Raw genomic sequence first — 19,768 nt, 5'->3', positions numbered from 1 at the left:
CTGCAATCTTCTTCCCGACCTCTCCGCCCCCACCCCTCTCCGGCCTATCACCCTCACCTTAACCTCCTTCCACCTATCGCATTCCCAACGCCTCTCCCCCAAGTCCCTCCTCCCTACCTTTTATCTTAGCCTGCTTGGCACACCCTCCTCATTCCTGAAGGGCTTATGCCCGAAACGTCGATTTTCCTGCTCCTTGGATGCTGCCTGACCTGCTGCGCTTTTCCAGCAACACATTTTTAAGCTCTGATCTCCAGCATCTGCAGTCCTCACTTTTTACCCTGTCTCTTGCAAACCAGTGGAAGCATCTGGACAAGGATGTCTGAAGTGTTCTCACCAACATAAAAATATTCATAAAAAATTATCAGTGAACTGCTTTCTCAGTGTTCTCTTTGTCCATAACACCCATTTGTTTCCCTTGTCCACTTCCAAACATGTTCAAATGTGCATGTCTATCTTTTAGGAGGAATTTATAAAGAGGCAGGGTTTGCCCGTATCGTGCAACTCCCTTGCTCAAAAAGGGAAGGAGACAGAGTCTTTGAACAATTGGTACACAGGTTCTTGAGAAGCAAGAGTGTGAAAGATTATCTGGGTAGCTGGGAATGTGAATTCGAGGCCCTAATCAGATCATATGATTGCACTGAATGGTGAACCAGGCTCAAGGGTCCAAGAGGCTTTATCCAGTCTCCAAGGCGTACGTTCATTTTTTTTTTTCTTTTCTCTTTTTTTTAACCCCCACTCTACCGCCTAACTGCGGTAAGGTGTACGTTCATAAGTGTATCAAAAAAATTTCAGCAACAGATTAAGCAATTAAATTCATGTGACACCCATTCAATAGCTATGCCAGTTGCATTTTCCACTATCATCCCAAAAATATGTTCTGCCTGCTACAAAATTGAGTAATATTGTGTATGAATTTCAGATCAAGTGCAATACCAGGCAGATAGACCACACTCAGGTGACCGGTTGATCAAACCAAACAGTAAACTGCAAGTCCCTTAATTTGTTCTTAATAAGTAGAATTCAGACTGTACTTAACCAGCCTATACTTCTAAAATCCAAAAGTGAGTATTGCATGGTCAGGAAGCAGAGATCGCATCTCAATAAGACAGCTCAATGGTGAGGCACTGCTGTCTTACAGCACCAGGGATGTGGATTTTATTTCACTCTTGGACAACTGCTTTTGTGGAGTTTTGCACACACTTCCCACGTCTGCGTGGGTTTACTCCCACAATCCAAAGATGTTCAGGTCAGGTGGATTGGCATGCTAAATTGCCTCAGTGACCAGGGGTACACAGGGTGGGTGGATTAGCCACGATAAATATGGGGTTATGGGGATAGGGTCTGGGGCAGAGTCTGGGCAGTATGTTCTACAGAGAGTCTACTTGATGGGCCAAATGGACTCTTTCCACATTGTAGGCATTTTATGATTCTACAAATGAATATCTAGTTCAAGGAATTTGAAGGCAATGTGGGAATAGAACTTGAAAATCTTTCCTTTCTTTCTCCATTTTAAAAAGCTTAAAATTCATTAGTCTAGTAAAAATGTTAATTAAGTAGCTGACTCACCAGAGGGACAGTTACCAGTCTAAAGCCTGTACAATGCCTTAATATGTATTAATTACAACTAAAGCTTAAGTAGTGCAAGTCATCTCAGCTCAACTCTAAGGGACTCCTAGGAACTCGAGGTGCAGTGGTAGTCTCCCTACCCTGAACCAAGAGACCCAGGTTCAGGTCCCACCTGCTTCAGAGGTATGTAATAACATCTCTGAACAGCTTGATGAGGAAAATAGATTAAGAAAAGAGCCTGGTGAAAGTGCACAATCAGGAAGAAGAGATCTCATCCAGAGCAAGACACAGCCCAATTGAGTGTATAATTCCGGAAATTTGGAGGTAATTGTGAGAATTTGATGCGATGGGGAACAGGTGCTTTTTACTGTTTTTTTTTGTTTTGGCTCTCAGTTTCTAAGGTTTATTCTTTAAAAATAAACTGAAGCCCAGGATCAGGGCCCAGCACAACAGTGTGACATCATAGATAAATCACAAGATCATTAGTTGGTGATAGCTGTTAATTCGATGACATAGGCTGCAGGCAAATAGGGGAAGTATTTACAGGGTACTGAGATGTTAAAGGGTTAATTTCTTCTGCTGACACGTAAGAAATTGGGTGGCCTGGACGGTGTGTTTTTTCTGTCTTGCAGGCAGAATGTGACAATCTAATCATACTCTGTAACTGCCCCCATTTTAAGGAATAACCCAATCACTTGACATTGTTTTTGGGTGGTATGTGACTGTGGGGAGTGTCAGTGGATAGTGTCTTGCGTGCATGACTGACTGATGTAAAACCCTGTATAGAAGGACAGATCCCTTGTTCAGGGAGCTGCGCTTGACATGCTCCACAAACATTGTGAAGTGTTAAGTGATCCTCTAAAAGCTTGTATTTGCTGAAATAAATGGTGGCTGTTTACAGAAGTTGGCGAATTGCAGTTGCATCAAGCGTATAAGAATCTCAAGAAGGGAACCTAACACTACAAACTAAAACACTGGTATGAAATTTTTCGAAGTCAAATTAAGAACCAAATAAGTCGAAACGCTGGGCCAGGCAGTGTTGTAACTGGTATGCAAACCTTTAGACCCCTTTGTGGTTGTATTGACCACATCTGTAGCAAGTGTTGGTTGCTTGAGAAACTTCAGCTCAGAGTTGATGAGCTGAGCTTTCAACACTGCAACACATCAGGAAGGAAAGAGTTACCTGGACACTTCCAGAATACTCCTGAGATTAACTGAATTCACAGTGACTTGGCCACGTAGAAGGCAGAGGGTAGTGGTGAAAGGGTGTTTTTCAGGCTGGAGGTCCAGGACTAGTGGTGTTCCACAGGATTCCATACTGGGACCTCTGCTGTTTGTAATGTATATAAATGACTTGGATGAAAATGGGTGGATTTAAAAGTTTGCAGATAACGTAGAAGGTCGTCAAAGGATACAGCAAAACCTAGACAACATCCAGTTTTAGGCCGACAAAAAACAACTGCCATAAAATGACTACCTCCAACAAGACAATCTAACTAGTCTCCCCATACCCACGCGGGATATCATCTTAATCCTACCACAGAAGCCCAAAACCATGGATAGAAGCGAACCCATTCATTTAAATGGGAAACCTACCTTCCTGGCAGCCCCCCAGTCCCTGGTTCCAGAACGTTCCCTTTAATGTGTTTGGGTCACGGTAAACCGCAGGTAACTGAAACTGCAGAAAATGATTCGACGGATAGTGGTGGTGGTTCGCCCTGTATTGTACTTTGACATTTGACGCCATTACCATCACAGAATCCCTCAGTATCAACATCTCGGAGATTAGCACTGAACTGAACAAAGCATGCAAGTACCGTGTCTACAACAGCAGGTCGGAGGCGAGGAATACCGCAGAGAATAACTCACCTCTTAACTCCCCAAGAGCCTAACCACCATCCACAAGGCACATCTCAAGTAAGAGAATGTGAACCTCTTGGCTGTGATTGGAGTTCCACTCTCAAGAAGCTGGCCACCATCCAGAACAAAGTAGCTTGCTTCATTTGCACCATACACAAAATTCATTCCCATCACCGCTAACTCCTGATAGCAGTAGCGTGGGCCATTTGCAAGATACACTGTGGATATTCAGCAAGGCTCCTTAAACACCATTTTTCAAGCCCAGAACCACAAAAATTAAGAGACAGCAGATACAGAAAATACCGTGACTTCCAAGTACGTTCCCAAGCTATTCAATCCTGACTTGGAAACAGACCACCAGTCCTCAGGATTGCTGGGTCAAAATACGGGAGCTCCTTAATAGCATTGTGAATTTACCTGCACCAAATCGATTGCAGCAGTTCAAGAACACAGCTCACTACCACCTTCAATGGCAACTGGGATGGGCAACTAATAATGACTTAGCCAGCAATGCCCACATCCCGTAAAAGGTGGAAGAAAAAGGTTTGATGAACAGAAACCACCTCCTGCCAAGCATGCTGGATAACAAAAATTTTACTGCACCATGAAAATGTGATTTTTTTACAATTAGACTTCATGGAATTATACAGTAGTTTACATTTCTGACAGGAAATACTGTATGTTGTCAACACAACTCTAGGTTCACAGAATCTCGAACGAAATAAACAATCTAGTTTTAATGCCAACCACAAAAATCCTTAAAGGGTTAAGTTACAGAGATGAGATTGTTTTATAGACGTCAGTTCCTGTTCTCAACCCAACCCAAACCTCCCCCACTCAGACAGGAAGCTAAATCCTCTGAAAAACAAATGAATCAGCTGGAACATGCAAGCAGCTGATCATCTTTGTTTATTCGCACTTCTAATCCATTACACAGGCCTTTTCCACGCCTATTCTATGCCCCCCCCACCCCACACACAAATATCACATTCTCCCATTAACCATTTAATCAACCACCAGCCTACCCTCCTGATTTGTTCATTAGCTTTTATACTGACAAGCTTGTTATAAATGGGCAGAAAAAAAGCAAAACAAAAATTCACTCTGCAGCATTCACTGTTCCTTACCACAATCACATGAGGCGAATGCACCAAAGACTTCAATTCATTAAGATCATTTTCAGCCTATTAACAAAATGACAGGAATAATTAGTTCAATACAGACACTACTGCAAATAATTTGTGTTCATAAAACAGAGTTGAGAGGTTACCTTTTCCCATTGTCCCTCCATTACATGATTGCGGAATTTAGTTGCAGAAGGATGTTCCAAGCGACAGCCCGATTCCTGCATCAGAAGGTCGACTGTTTGGCTGCAAGAGGAGAAACAATTGAAGCCTAACAATAGTATTAGAAAGGAAATCTGGAAGAATTCTAATAATGAGAACTTAACCACAAAACCCCACACTTACACATGACGACAGCTGCATTAAATCTGTTCCTTTAAATATATTTCTCAGCTAGGAGTATCAAGGCATCGTAACATCAAACTTACAGCCCTTACATGTGTGGACACATAGCTGTAAATTCTATATTCATTCTCTATAAATAGACCAACAATAGGCCACTGTTTAATTCCACCAATAGTGTGGACACAAAATATGCATCCCAAGGGTCCATACAAACAGTTGGAGAGAAAAAAACATTTCCCAGGTTGAAACCTCAGTTATTTTCCCAAATTCAAGTGCTCTGGCTATTAAACAAAATCATTACAATACAGGGAAGGAATAAAGCTATCAAATAGTTTGGAATCTTTAAAGTTGAGTACTTGGAAATTTCCTTTAAAATATCATTGCAAAATCTATTTTGAAATGTTAAACATATTAATTGTAGAAATAATGAGGTGAGATTCACAACCAAAAATGGTTCAATTATATAGAGTTCAAAATCACATCCAAACGACCAGTGTTGATATTCAGAAATCAAGTTCAGAGCTGTTTTTTGGTTTAAAATTCATTCACAGGAGAAAAATATCACCGACTAGCCCAGCACTTATTGTCCATCCCAAAGTCAGCCAGATTGTAGTCGGTCTGCAATCACAAGTCAGTCAGACCAGGTAAGGATTCCACCATCTGCCATGGCATGATTCAAACCCGGGTCCCCAAAACATTACCTGGATTTCTAGATCAACAGTTTGATGATAATACCACCAAGTCATCACCACCCAGGACAATGCCTTCCATCTGGACTTGAATGCATACTCAACCTTCATCTGAGAAATCATATGCAAAAACTTAAAGGAGAGGAAAATTACATTTCTCTGAAACCTAAATTAATGATATAGAAAATCTAAGACAATCACTTATCCATATTTCCTATTCTGGACAGGTAAGATGTCATGGATAACAATACAGAAGTTATAATGTGTGAGAACAGATTTCCCAGAATTCATATTAAGCACATCTGGATATAATCTGACATAAATGTAAACAATGCAAGACCAGGGCTCTTGTGGTGCAGTGTTAGTGTGCTGATCTCTGAGCCAGGAGGCCCAGGTTCGAGTCACACCAACTCCAGATGTGTGTATCATCTCTGGACAGGTTGTTTTTTTTAAAAAAAATCTATAGTTACCCCTGCCATTACAAATGCACAGCAGCTTCTCTGAGCAAATCTCTGTTAAGCCTGCTCCAACAATCTTGTGGTTGTGAACCTTACAGTCCTCCTTAATTTAAGGAAGGGGAATTAACAATAAAATGAAGATAGAGTTAGCTAAAGTGGACTTGGCAGAGAGATTAGCAGAAAAGACAGCAAGAAAACAGTGGCAGACATTTGAGGAGGTCATTCATTATTCTCAGCAAAATATACCCCAGGAAGGAGGAATGATTCTTAAATATGGGAAAACCAACAATGGCGAACCAGAGAAGTTAAGGAGAGTATGAAGTTGAAAGAAAAAGCACGCAAGGAGGCAAAGGTCAGTGACAGCCCCGAAGACTAAGATCAATTCAGAATACAGCAAAAGGGAGACTAAAACGATAACGAGAAAATAAACAAGGGCAAACTGGCAACGAATATAAAAACTGACAACAGTTTCTTTACCTATATAAAGGAAGAGAGATAGCAAAATGAAAACAGACCCCTCAGAAAATTAATCTGAGAAGATAGTTATGGAGAACAAGGAAAATGGCAAGAAAGTGAAACATATTTTGTCTTAATCCTGATTTTTGAAGATACTATCAACATTCCATTAATACTGAAGAATATGAGGGAGGAATTAGGTACTATCACCATCGAAATAAATAGTATTAAACAAATGGGGCTAAATGCAGATAGTTCCTAGTCTTGACGTTTTGCATCCAAGGAACATAAAACTAGAGATAACAGATATATTGGTTGTAATTTTTCAAAAATCATTGGATTCTGGAGAAGTAACAGGATTGGGGGGAGGGGGGGAAAAAGGGGCAAAAGCAGGTAACTTTCAGTAGATGAGCGTAACATCTATCATTGGAAATATATTGGAATCAATTATTACGGAAGTAATAGCAGCACATTTGGAAAAGCACAACCTAATCAAGCACTGTCAGCATGGGTGCATAAAGGGAAAAATCGAGTGACTAATTAGTTTCAGTTTTCGAGGATGTCTCAACTAGAGTGAACATAGAGGTACTAAGAGATGTGATGTCAAGTCATAAGATATAAACCCATAGTATTGGAGGTAGTATTTTAGTGTGGAAAGAGAATTGCCTAATGGGAAGGAAATGGTGAGTGTGAAAAATGGGTTCTTTTCAGACTGGCAACTTGTAACCAGTGGAGTTCCACAGGGAAGTGCTGGGACCACAACTGTTTACAGTATATGTTAATGACCTGGAAGTAGGAAATTAATTTATTGTAGCCAAATTTGCTGATGCAAGTTGCAAGAGGGATACCAACAGTTTAGAGATAGATTAGGTAGGCAAAAGGTTAGTGAAGACAAAAACAAATGCAGGCAAGAAATGTAAGCATGTAGATAATATACCACACAAAACTATAAAATATACTTATTTTGAATTCAGGGAGCCCTCTGTCTGTTTTAGTGCTGGGTAACCAAATTGACATGTTCCTTGCTGGAATTCATTGCCACGGAGTGCAGTGGAAGCCGGGACGCTAAATGTCTTCAAGGCCGAGATTGATAGATTCTTGTTGTCTCGAGGAATTAAGGACTACGGGGAGAACGCTGGTAAGTGGAGCTGAAATGCGCATCAGCCATGATTGAATGGCGGAGTGGCCTCGATGGGCCGAATGGCCTTACTTCCACTCCTATGTCTTATGGTCTTATAGCAAATGGAACATGATGTGGGAAAATTAAGTTATTCAATTTGGAAGAAAAAACAGAAGAATAGGGTATTATTTAAATGGAGAAAAGATGCAGGAAACTGCAACACAAAGACTTGTGAATACTTATGCATGAAATACAGAAAGCTAGCAGATGTGCAGCAGGTAATCAGGGAGGTTGGAAAAAGGAGCTGGTTGATAGCATTTTGTGGAGTGTTGATAGCATTTTGATCCCAATAAAGATACCGTTTCAATGGAGGTAGTTCAGAGAAGAATCACTAGGAATTCTGAAGGGCAACTGGTCTTGAAATGTTAATTCTGCTTTCTCTCCACAAATGTTGCCAGACCTGTTGGGTTTCTGCAGCAAATCCTGTTTTTTGTTTCAGTTCTTCTGCACCCAGAGTTTTTTTTATTTTATTCTACTCGGTTGATCCCTAGAATGGAGGGATTGACTCACAAGTAAAGGCTAAACAGGTTGAATAAGGCTCTAATTACTCCCTAACCCCATGCATTTCATGGGGTTCTTCGGAATTTGTGGCTCTACTGGGCCAGCAAGGAACATGTCAATTTGGTTACCCAGCACTAAAACAGACAGAGGGCTCCCTGAATTCAAAATAAGTATATTTTATAGTTTTGTGTGGTATATTATCTACATGCTTACATTTCTTGCCTGCATTTGTTTTTGTCTTCACTAACATTTATTCCAAGTCATGCAACATTTTTTTCTGACATTACTCCACTTAGGTTCAATATCAAACGTCACAGTTAACTCTGGTTTGCTCTCAAAGGTTTTAAAGACCCGTTAAAATAATTTCATCCACCAATATTTTGGTCACACTTCCTAATGCTCCCATAAAGTTTAGTGCCTCACCGCTCTTCAAATTATAAATACCTTGCCTTCGTTGATAATATTCACTGCCCTTTGAATGTCTCAATGAATCCACACTGCAAAAGTCTCACTAATATCTGTTCCATTCAGTTCCCTCAAACGAGTGTTCACAATGCTATGCAACCTCAGCAGACATCCCGACTCAATCCAGTGCCTCAACTGACGTTACATAAAGAGTATTCCGCTCGCAATCAAACCCAGCACCATCAACCCCCCGCATAAATCCCTTGGCTCCGTCGCCAGACCACCCACTCCCTACCTACCATAGTCCCATTACTCCGCGATACACCCCCAAGTTTAAGATTACTCAAATTTCTTTATGTCTTGTATGTCCATCCCCGAGTACAACGCCAGGCCTAGTTTCACTCACTTCAGGCCCAGGCCGTGCAGGTGCTGTCCGATCAGGCGGATGACATCCTCGTCGCTCTGGGACAGGCGTTTTTTCTTCTTGAGCGAGCTCTGCTCCGGATTAATGCCCCCAGGCCCAGGAGCCAGAGAGATTGTAGGAGCAGCAGACGACGAGGGCAGTCCGTTGGAATGAGCGGCCGGGGCCTGGGCAGACGGGGAGAAAGTGAATCCGCCGGTACCGTGGGAAGTCGGCTCGTCGGCGGCCTCGGCTTGGCTCGAATCCCGGCCCGTCACATCTCCGTTTTGGGCCCCGACTGAGGGGACCTCGCCTCCGCCGGCCTGGTTCCCGTTGGCCTGCATGACGCCGGGAGCCTGGCGCCCGGTGCCGCCCAGGAGGAGGAGGCCGCTGAAACTGCCGGGGGGGTTGTTACCGCTGGGGCCTAGTGAAGTTCCTCCGAATGCTGCTGCCGCCGCCGCCGCCGCCCCGGGCTCACCCTCGCCCTCCGCCGCTCGCTGCTTCTTCCGCGGTGGCGGAGACACTCCGCCGGTCTCCGAGTCGGAGGAAGAGGAGGAGGCCAGAGTGAACGGCGTGTCCCCGGCCGCAGCTGCCGCCGTGATGGTGGTGCTGCTACTGGTGGTGGTGGTGGCTCGGTGCTTCCTCCCTCCCTCTCCTTCCACCTTCCTTTCTGTACTAATAGGAGCAGCCGCCGGCACAGGGGCCTCGGGGCTTCCTCTTCCTCCCGACCCGGGGGAGGAGGTAGGCAGGGCGGACTGCTGGAGTCCTGGGGAGTTGGCCGGTGGTGGACAAGCGAGAGAAAGGGATGGGTATCCGGCGGGGATGATGGACGAGGATGAGAGAGAGAGAGATGGACGTCCGGTGGTGGTGGTGGAGGAGGAGGTACCGAGGGTGTCAGTTGGTTCCGGCCCACAGTTGGGTTCGGGCGTGAGCGGGTTGCTAACGGTCGCCCAGCCGCGGGGTTTCTCAGGCTACTCCCTGCCGCCTGCCTCGCGCCGCTGGCAGTGACCGCGGCTGCGCCTCTTGGCGCCGGCCGCTCGCGAGCTCTGTCTCCCCCACGTCGGGGGGCTCTGGCTGTCGCCGCTGGAATCCCCTCAGGTCAGTCTTAGTTTAACCGTCCCACCACCACCACCTCTTTCTCCTCATAGGTACATCCCTTCAATCTGCCACTCCTTTTCTGGTGCCAGCGGTTTCTGTCTCTAACCCGCTCCCTGGTGTTTTTACTGTTGTTGTCGCTTCAGCCGCCGCTAATGGAGTCCTCACAACAAGCGAGCCTGATGTCACCACAAATTCCCACACTCCAGACTTCCGCTGGGCCGTAGGGCGGGGCCTGCAGGCACGTCTGCCCCACGCGTCACAACGTGCACTAGTCCCGCCCCCAGCATGGTCCCTTCCCCAGTATCTGCCTCTTTACATTCAAATTGCTCTATGTCTGTACTGTGTAATAGAGTACATAGAACATAGATCTTTCTTGAAAAGTTTTTTTAATCATAAATCTGCCGACATTTACATTGCAAATTGTTCCGGGGAAAATAGTCTTCACATAAACGTCACATGCCAAAATAAGGATGGATTGTATGACCTAAATCTGGACTGAATTACATCTGGCTGCAGAAATACAAAATGCCTAACAGTTCAGACCACTATTTATTCAGTTGTAGGATGTGGGCATGATTGGCTAGACCAGTATTTGTTGCCCATGCCAAATTGTCCATTGGTAAATTGCCAGTCCTCCACATTGTTGTGGTTCTGGAGTCACATCTACCATCGGTAACGTGAAGATGACGGATTAAGATGAATAGGGGTCACTAGGTTCAAAATGTTGTCTGTTTTCCCACCACAATTGCTGCCAGAACTTCTAAATTTCTTCAGCAATCTCTGTTTTTGTTTATTTCAAATCTCTAGTATCTATAGATAAGATAATAGATATCCTTTCCTAAAGATATTAGTGAACCACATGGTTATATAGCCATTAGGTTAGCTGTATATCCCAGATTATTTTCATCATTTATATAAATGATTTGGCTGTGATCTTAAGAGGTATAGTTAGTAAATTTGCAGATGATCAAAGTTTGTGAGAAGATTTGTAGCTCGGGTGCTCGTTGTTGTGGTTCTGTTCGCCGAGCTGGGAATTTGTGTTGCAGACGTTTCGTCCCCTGTCTAGGTGCTTGGGAGCCTCATGTGAAGCGCTTCTGTGATGTTTCCTCTGGCATTTATAGTGGTTTGAATCTGCCACTTCCGGTTGTCAGTTCCAGCTGTCCGTTGCAGTGGTCGGTATATTGGGTCCAGGTCGATGTGTTTATTGATTGACACCAAAATTGGAGGTATAGTGGACACCGAAGAAGGTTACCTCGGATTACAACGGGATCTTGATCAGATGAGCCAATTGGCTGAGGAGTGGCAGATAGAATTCAATTTTGATAAATGTGAGGTGCTGCATTTTGGGAAAGCAAACCTTAGTAGGACTTATACACTTAATAGTAAGATCCTAGGGAGTGTTGCTGAACACAGAGCCCTTGGAGTGCAGGTTCATAACTCCTTGAAAGTAAAGTCACAGGTAGATAGGATAGTGAAGAAGGCGTTTGGTATACTTTCCTTTATTGGTCAGAGTATTGAGTACAGGAGTTGGGGGGGGGTCATGTTGCAGCTGTACAGAACATTAGTTAGGGCACTTTTGGAATATTGTGTGCAGTTCTGGTCTCCTTCCTATTGGAAGGATGTTGTGAAACTTGAAAAGGATCAGAAAAGATTTACAAGAATGTTGTCAGAGTTGGAGAATTTGAGCTATAGAGAGGTTGAATCTGCTAGGGCTGTTTGCCCTGAAGTGTCGGAGGCTGAGGGGTGACTTTATAGAGATTTATAAAATCATGAGGGGCATGGATAGGGTAAATAGACAAGGAGTCCAGAACCAGAGGACATTGGTTTATGGTGAGAGGGAAAAGGTATAACAGAGACCTAAGGGGCAATGTTTTCACGCAGAGGGCGGTGTGTGTGTGAAATGGGCTGCCAGAGGAAGTGATGGAGGCTATTACAATTGCAACATTTGAAAGGCATCTGGATGGGTATGAATAGAAAGGGTTTGAAGGGATATGGGCCGGGTGCTGGAAGATGGGACTAGATTGGGTTGGGATATCTGGTCGGCATGGACGAGTTTGACCAAAGGGTCTGTTTCATACTGTACATCTCTAAGACTCTAACTTGAACCAATTTCTCCAGGACAGGATTTGAGTTATAAGGAGAGGCTGAATAGGCTGTGACTTTTTTCACTGGAGCATAGGAGTTTGAGAAGTGACCTTGTACAGGTTAATAAAACATGAGGGATATACATAAGGTGAATAGCCAGTGTCTTTTCTCTAGGATGGGGGATTTCAAGACTAGTGGGCATATTTTTGAGGTAAAAGGGTTGAAAGATTTAAAGACCTGAGGGGTAATTTTTTACACAGAGAGTGGTTCATGTGTGGAATGAACTTTCAGAGCAAGTGGTGCATGCAGGCACAGTTACAACATTTAAAAGACTTTTGGATAAGTACATGAATAAGAAAGGTTTGGAGGGATTTGGACCAAGTGCAGACAGGTGGGACTAGTTTAGTTTGGGATTATGGTCAGCATGGACTGGTTGGACTGAAGGGTCTGTTTCTGTGCTGTATAACTCTATAACAATAGCTTGGTCATCTGGATTACTATTCAGTTTTTATGTCCTGCCTGTGTTAGCAGATATGCCTCTGAGTGTGCTTCACAGTGTTGCTAGCTTAGGCCATATGGCCTTCAGAAGTAGGTTCAGGAGCAAGGCATTCAGCTCCTTGAGTCTGCATTGCCAATCAGAGGGCCATGGTGAAACTAACAGGACTCACGTCCACTTTCCAGCCCTTTCCCCATGGCTATTGATTCCACTATTGATCGAGAATGTATCTAACTCACATTTAAATATATGCAGGGATTCTAGCCCCACAGCTTTCAAAGAAAAAAATTCCTCCTCATTTCAATCTTAAATTGGTGCCCTTTATTCTGAGATTATGCCCTCTAATCCTAGACTCTCCCATTGATGGGAAACATCATTTCTGCATTTACTGTATCAAGACCCTTAAGAATCCTATATGAGATCATCTCACATTCTTCTATATCCCAATAATTAGTGTTCCAATCTGTTTAGCCTTTCTTCCTAAGATAATCTCTCCACATCGGGAATCATCCTAGCGAATAGTCTCTGGACTACTTTCAATGCAATGATATCTTTCCATAAGGAGAAAGTGAGGTCTGCAGATGCTGGAGATATTCTTCTATATCCCAATAATTAGTGTTCCAATCTGTTTAGCCTTTCTTCCTAAGATAATCTCTCCACATCGGGAATCATCCTAGTCTCTGGACTTCTTTCAATGCAATGATATCTTTCCATAAGTAAGGGGACCAATACAGCACACAGTAGTCAAGATGTGATCTCACCAGCACCTTGTACAGTTGCAGTAAGACTTCCCTACTCTTATACTCCATGAAATAAGATCCAACATTGCATTAGCTTTCCTCATTACCTGCTGCACCTGTGTGGTACCTTTCTGTGTTTCATGCACAAGCCCCCCCAAGTCCATTTGTGTTGTAGCTTTCTGCATCTTTTCTCCACTTAAATAATTCTTTAATCTCCAGTTCTCCCTTACAAAATAAATAACTTCATTTTCCACATTTGTTAACTTTTTTACCACATAACTGATCAATATTTTTCTGTAAACTGTTTATGTCGCTCTCACAACTTCCTTTTCCACCTATTTTTGTGTCATCTGCAAATTTAGCTAAAGTACATTTGCTTCCTTCCTCCAAGTGTGATGTATATTTAAATAGTTGCAGTCCCACCACTGATCCCAGTGGAACTCCACTGGTTACAGAGTGGCAACCTGGAAAAGAACCCATTATCCCCACTTGCTGGTCCCTGCCCGTTAGCCAATTCTCTACCTATGCCAATATACTATCTCAGACACATAGGCTCTTATGACTTGACCTTCTGTGAGGTATCCTCTCTATCCACTCTGGTGAAAATTTCCTCTAATAATATAGTCAGACATGATTTCCCTTTCATGGAGACTTGCTGACTCTGCTTGAGTGGAGTATGATTTTTCAACTCCCTGCACAGCCCTCCAAATCTACTTCACAGTGATGCACAGTGAATATATGCTTCCCAGTCTCTTACAGGGAGATGTTGAATAAGTTGTGCTTGTACTCATTGTAACAAGAAGAATGAAACGCAATCATTTAAAATGCATAATATTTTTAGGAGCTTGACAGAGTACATAGTTGACGATCCAATAACACTCAAGAAACCTGACACCATTCAGGACAAAAAAACAGCCTGCTTCATTGGTATGACATCCACAAGCATCCACTCCCTTCATCATTGGCATTCAGTTGTAGCAGTGTGTGCTATCCATAAAATGCACTGCAGAAATTCACCAAAGATCCTTAGACCATGCCCTTCAAGTCCAAAATTACTTCCATCAAGAAAGACACGGACAGTAAATACATGGGAAGACTACTACCGGTGAGTTCCCCTACAAGCCACTCACCATCTTTGTTTGAATATATATCGTTGTTCCTTCACTGATGCTAGGTCAAAATTCTGGAATTCCCTCTACAAGGGCATTGTGGATCAACTACAGCACATGGACTACAGAGATTCAAGAAAGCACCTTCTGACTGGCAACTAGAGATTGGGGATGGGTAATAAATGCTGGTCAGCCAGTGAGGCATACCTCCCATGAGTGAATAAGAAAAAACATATGCTGCATCCTTTCTCTTTCCCCAGCATGATAACTTTTCTTGGACCGACTGCTTCGTGCCTAGTGGATGAACCATCTCGGCCTCCTCCTGTGGTCCCTAGAATTGTAGATACCAGAGTTCAGCCAATTCATTTCACTCCTGGTGATATCAAGAAACAGTTGGAAGCACTCGATACTGTAAAGGCAATGGGTCCTGAAAACATTGCGGCAATAGTACTGAACACTTGTGCTCCCTAGCAAAGCTGTTCCAGTACAGTTACAATGCTGGCATTTACCCAACAATGTGGCAAATTGCGCAGGTATGTCCTGTATACGAAAAGCAGGACAAGTCCATGCCAGCCAATTCTTTCCCCATCAGTCTACTCTTCATCATTAGTAAAGTGATGGAAGGTGTCATCAATAGTCAAGCAGCATCTGCTCAGTAATAATCTGCTCAGTGATGCCCAGTTTGGGTTCCACCAGGGCCACTCAACTCCTGACCTCATTACAGCCTTTGTTCAAACATGGACAAAAGAGCTGAATTCTAGAGGTGAGATGAGAGTGACAACCCTTGACATGAAGTCTGGCAGTCGACCGAATCTGGCATCAAGGAGTCCTACCAAAACTGGAACAAATGGATATCAGTGAACAAACTCGCCACTGTTTGGAGTCGTACCTGACACATAGGAAGATTGTTGTGGTAGTTGGAAATCAATCATCTCAGCTCCAGGAAATATCTGCAGGACTTCCTCAAGATACTGTATGAGGTTCAGCCATCTGCAGCTGCTTCATCAATGACCTTCCTTCCATCCTAAGGTCAGAAGTGAGGATGTTTGCCAAAAATTACACTGTTCAGCACCATTTGCGACTACATAAAGACAGTCGCTCCAAGAGCAAGTATGAGGCTTGGAATACTGCTATGAATATCTCACCTCCTCACTCTGCAAAGCTTTTCCAGCATCTAAGCTGCCCATGTTCAAATGCAACAAAGTCTGGACAATATTGAGGCTTGGGGTGACAAGTGGCAACAAACATTTATGCCACATAAATGCCAGGCAATGACTATCTCCAGTGAGAGACAATTTAATCGTTGCCTCTTTAACATTCGATGGTGTTACCTTTATTGAATCCCCACTATCAACATCTTTGGGATTACCATTGATCAGAAACTCAACTGTACTTGTCATATAAACACAATGGCTACAAGAGCAGATCAGAGGCTAGGAATACTGTGGTGAGTAACTCACCTCCTGACTCTCTAGATTAGAGTGGTGCTGGAAAAGCACAGCAGTTCAGGCAGCATCTGAGGACCAGGAAAATCCAGCACCACTCTAATCTAGAATCTGGCTTGTTTTTACCCTCCTGACTCCCCAGAGTCTGTCCGCCATCAGAAGTATGATGGAATACTCCCCACTTATCTGGATGGGTGCAGCTCCAACAACACTCGAGAAGCTTGACACCATCCAGGACAAAGCAACCCACTTGATTGGTACTACATCCATAAGCATCCACACCCTCCACCACCAACACTCAATAGCAGCAGTGTGTGCTATCCACAAAATGCACTGCAGTAATTCACCAAGATCCTAAGACAGCTTCTTTCAAACCCACGGCCACTTCCACCGAGAAGGACAAGAGTAACTAATACATCATTTTGTTTTGGACCAGACCAGACCCTTTCAAATTATTTTAAGAAGGTAGCCTAGTCACTCACATTTTCTTATTTTAAAGGCAAATGTAAAGTACTGGGTTCCAGATGGTCAAACTACTCGGTGTTAAGCATAACAGAATTTATTTAAGCACTGTCCATGTTCAAATGCAACAAGGTCGCGACAATATTGAGACTTGGGGTGACAAGTGGCAACAAACATTTATGCCACATAAATGCCAGGCAAAGGAATTTTAAATACCTTAACTATTGAAAAACAACATAATAATATATACAGTAACTATTATTAATTAACTGTTCTGATATAGTGACATCCCATAAACACATCTGTTGGCAAAAATCCAAAGTTGGAAATCCGATTTTCTTTCCTGCAATCCAGCAGCAGAGAGACAGGAAAAAATATCAAATGAAAACTCAGAGACCTTTACTGCAGCTTTTAACCCTGTTGAGCCTCCAGCAGGAACTGATGCTAAATCTCAAAGCTAAAAAAACCAAAAACTAGCAGCTAGAAATCCTGATCTGTGAAAGCTGGCCATATCCATCCAGGCTGCTTCTATTGTTCCAAATTTGAAAAAAATCCCAAGACCTTCACAAGCTGTTTACTGGCTTTCTAACTAGGCAGCTCAATACCTTTGTCTTAAAATCTCTCTTTGAAAAAAAAAGGACAAAATAGCCTCTTAAAACCACAGCATCGTCACATTACTAATGATCGAGAGTAGATTGATGAGGCGAGAATTTGCCCGATTGGATTTATCCTATGTTTTGCATACAGTACATACCTGGGCAAGTTTCCACATTGTCAGGTAGATGCCAGTGTTCTAACTGTACTGGAGCAGCTTGACTAGGGGAGCGGCAAGTTCTGGAGCACAAGGCTTCAGTCCTATTGCCAGAATATTGTCAGGGTATGTAGCTTTTGCAATATCCAGTGCCTCAAACCATTTCTTAATATCATGTGGAGTGAACCAAATTGACTGAAGACTGGTATCTGTGATGCTGGGTCCATGAACAACACAATCTGCAACCTCAAAGGCATATCCCCCACTCAACATTACCAGTAAGCCAGGAGATCAATCCTGATTTAATGGAGAGTACAGGAGGGCATGCCAGGAGCAGTAAGAAGGCATATAGTCTGTTCTGATATAATGCAATAGTTCCATTCCCATGTAATCCCGCATTATAAGAAAATCATGTAAAAGGCTGTGATGAATTATTTACTTGCATTCCTGACTGAAGATTGCTGCAAATGCTCAGCCTTGTATTTTGCACTGCTAGGACAAAGAACAAAGAAAATTTACAGCCCAGGAACAGGCCCATCGGCCCTCCAAGCCTGAGCCGATCCAAATGTACTGTCTAAACTTGTCGGTCAATTCCTAAGCATTTGTATCCCTCTGCTCCCCAGTTATTGTATCCTTCACTTTGGGAAAGAGCTTGTCTCTATCCATCCTGTCTATACCCTTCATGATTTTGAAAACCTCAATCATGTTCCCCTCAATCTCCTTTTTTCTAGTGAAAATAAACCTAACCTACTCAACCTCTCTTCATAGCTAGCACCTTCCATACCAGGCAACATCCTCGTAAACCTTCTCTGCACCCTCTCCAAAGCTCCACATCCTTTTGGGCTTAATGTTTTGGGCTCTTCCATAACTGAAAATGAGGATTTTTTTGGAGCATCCTTCTCCAATGATTTGTTTAATTGTCCACTGCTATTCACAATTGGATGTGACAGGACTGCAAAGCTTAGATCTCATTCATTGGACGTGGAATCACTTGCAGCTTATGCTTTTTTGCTGTGCAAGTAGTCTTGTTTGGTAGCTTCACCAGTTTGACACCTAATGTTTAGGTACAGTTGGTTCTGCTATAACACGTGTTTTTTCAATGGGAATTGGCTATAATGCGATTGAAGAATTTAGACCATTATTTGTAGAATGTGAACTTTCCTTACCTGTATTGGCTGTAGCAGAAGTCCAGCCCCATTGTTTTAAATGTTGCTGCTCTTACACAATTTTCTTATAATGCAGGATCGCACGAGAACAGAACTATCGCATTATAGCAGAACAGATTCTATGCCCTCTAACTGCTCCTGGCATGCCCTCCTGCACTCTCTATTAAATCAGGGTTGATCTCTTGGCCTGCTGATAATGCTGAGTGGGGAATATGCTGGTGATATTGCAGATTGTGTTAGAGCACAGTTTTGCTGCTGTTCATGGCCCATAGCACCTCATGGATGCCAAGTCTTGAGTTGCTAGATCAATCTGGTTCAAAGTCTGCCCCATTTACCATGGTGAAAGTGCCACACAACATGATCAAGGTTATTCTCAATGTGAGGCAGACAATTCCAGAGGAAATCAGCATTGCATCAGTATTTGTTTTCTGGTTTGTTAAAATTCCAAGCCAGGGGAGTTGTGGGATAGAAATGTTTAGATTGTTAGAATTGAAAAAGTTTAGACATCAGACTTGTGAAAAGTTCATGCCATCAGACTTTCAGAGGACTTGTAAATTTATTCCTACTGTTCATGAAACAGAAATTGACAGGAGTCAGTTCAAAACTTAAGATAGGAATATAATTTCTCTGTCTGGTACCTCTGAAACTGATGTTGCGGGGAAAAAGTTGAATCTTTATTTTAATATTTGTGTTAAGACCCTCTGACTGCAATTAAAAATGTAAAGCTAGGTTTGCTTTCTTCTGTATAATTAGCCAAATAACTCTTCAGAGGCTGGCATCCCATCACCAGTCACCCTTTATTTACAAATGTATAGTCTTTGACAATAGCACTGCCTCTCACTGAGTCAGGCATTCCAGAGCTCAATATCCCTGACATTCATCCTTCACCATGGATATCCAATCCCTCTACACCTCCATCCGCCATGACCAGGGCCTCCAAGCCCTCCGTTTTTTCCTCTCCAGACGTTCCCAACAGTACCCCTCCACCGACACTCTCATTCGTTTGGCCGAACTGGTCCTCACCCTTAACAATTTCTTCTTTGAATCCTCCCACTTCCTCCAGACCAAAGGGGTAGCCATGGGCACACACATGGGCCCCAGCTATGCCTGTCTGTTTGTTGGCTACGAAGAGCAGTTGATCTTCCGTAATTACACCGGCACCACTCCCCACCTCTTCCTCCACTACATTGATGACTGCATTGGCGCCACCTCGTGCTCCCGCGAGGAGGTTGAACAATTCATCAACTTCACCAACACATTCCACCCTGACCTTAAATTTACCTGGACCATCTCCGACACCTGGCTCCCCTTCCTGGACCTCTCCATCTCCATCAGTGACGACCGACTTGACACTGACATTTTCTACAAACCCACCGACTCCCACAGCTACCTGGATTACACCTCTTCCCACCCTAACTCTTGCAAAAATGCC

At 43.3% G+C, this 19,768-nt stretch overlaps 1 protein-coding gene across 2 annotated transcripts in view; it reads right to left on the bottom strand.

Moving 5' to 3' along the window:
- Positions 1 to 9,426, bottom strand: part of LOC122548559 (WD repeat-containing protein 26) — a 101,054-nt gene extending 91,628 nt beyond the window's left edge. For both annotated transcript variants that reach the window (XM_043687373.1, XM_043687374.1), the window contains exons 1-3: positions 8,991 to 9,426; positions 4,697 to 4,796; positions 4,554 to 4,610 (exon numbers count right to left, since the gene is read on the bottom strand). In XM_043687373.1, coding sequence (XP_043543308.1) covers positions 4,554 to 4,610; positions 4,697 to 4,796; positions 8,991 to 9,328 — 495 coding nt within the window. In that variant the 5' untranslated portion in view covers positions 9,329 to 9,426. The remainder of the gene's footprint in view (positions 1 to 4,553; positions 4,611 to 4,696; positions 4,797 to 8,990) is intronic.
- Positions 9,427 to 19,768: the final 10,342 nt, after the last annotated feature.

The sequence above is a fragment of the Chiloscyllium plagiosum genome, chromosome 3 (assembly GCF_004010195.1).
Source record: "Chiloscyllium plagiosum isolate BGI_BamShark_2017 chromosome 3, ASM401019v2, whole genome shotgun sequence".
NCBI classification, from domain to species: domain Eukaryota; kingdom Metazoa; phylum Chordata; class Chondrichthyes; order Orectolobiformes; family Hemiscylliidae; genus Chiloscyllium; species Chiloscyllium plagiosum.
This window is presented reverse-complemented; position numbering and strand designations above follow the sequence as displayed.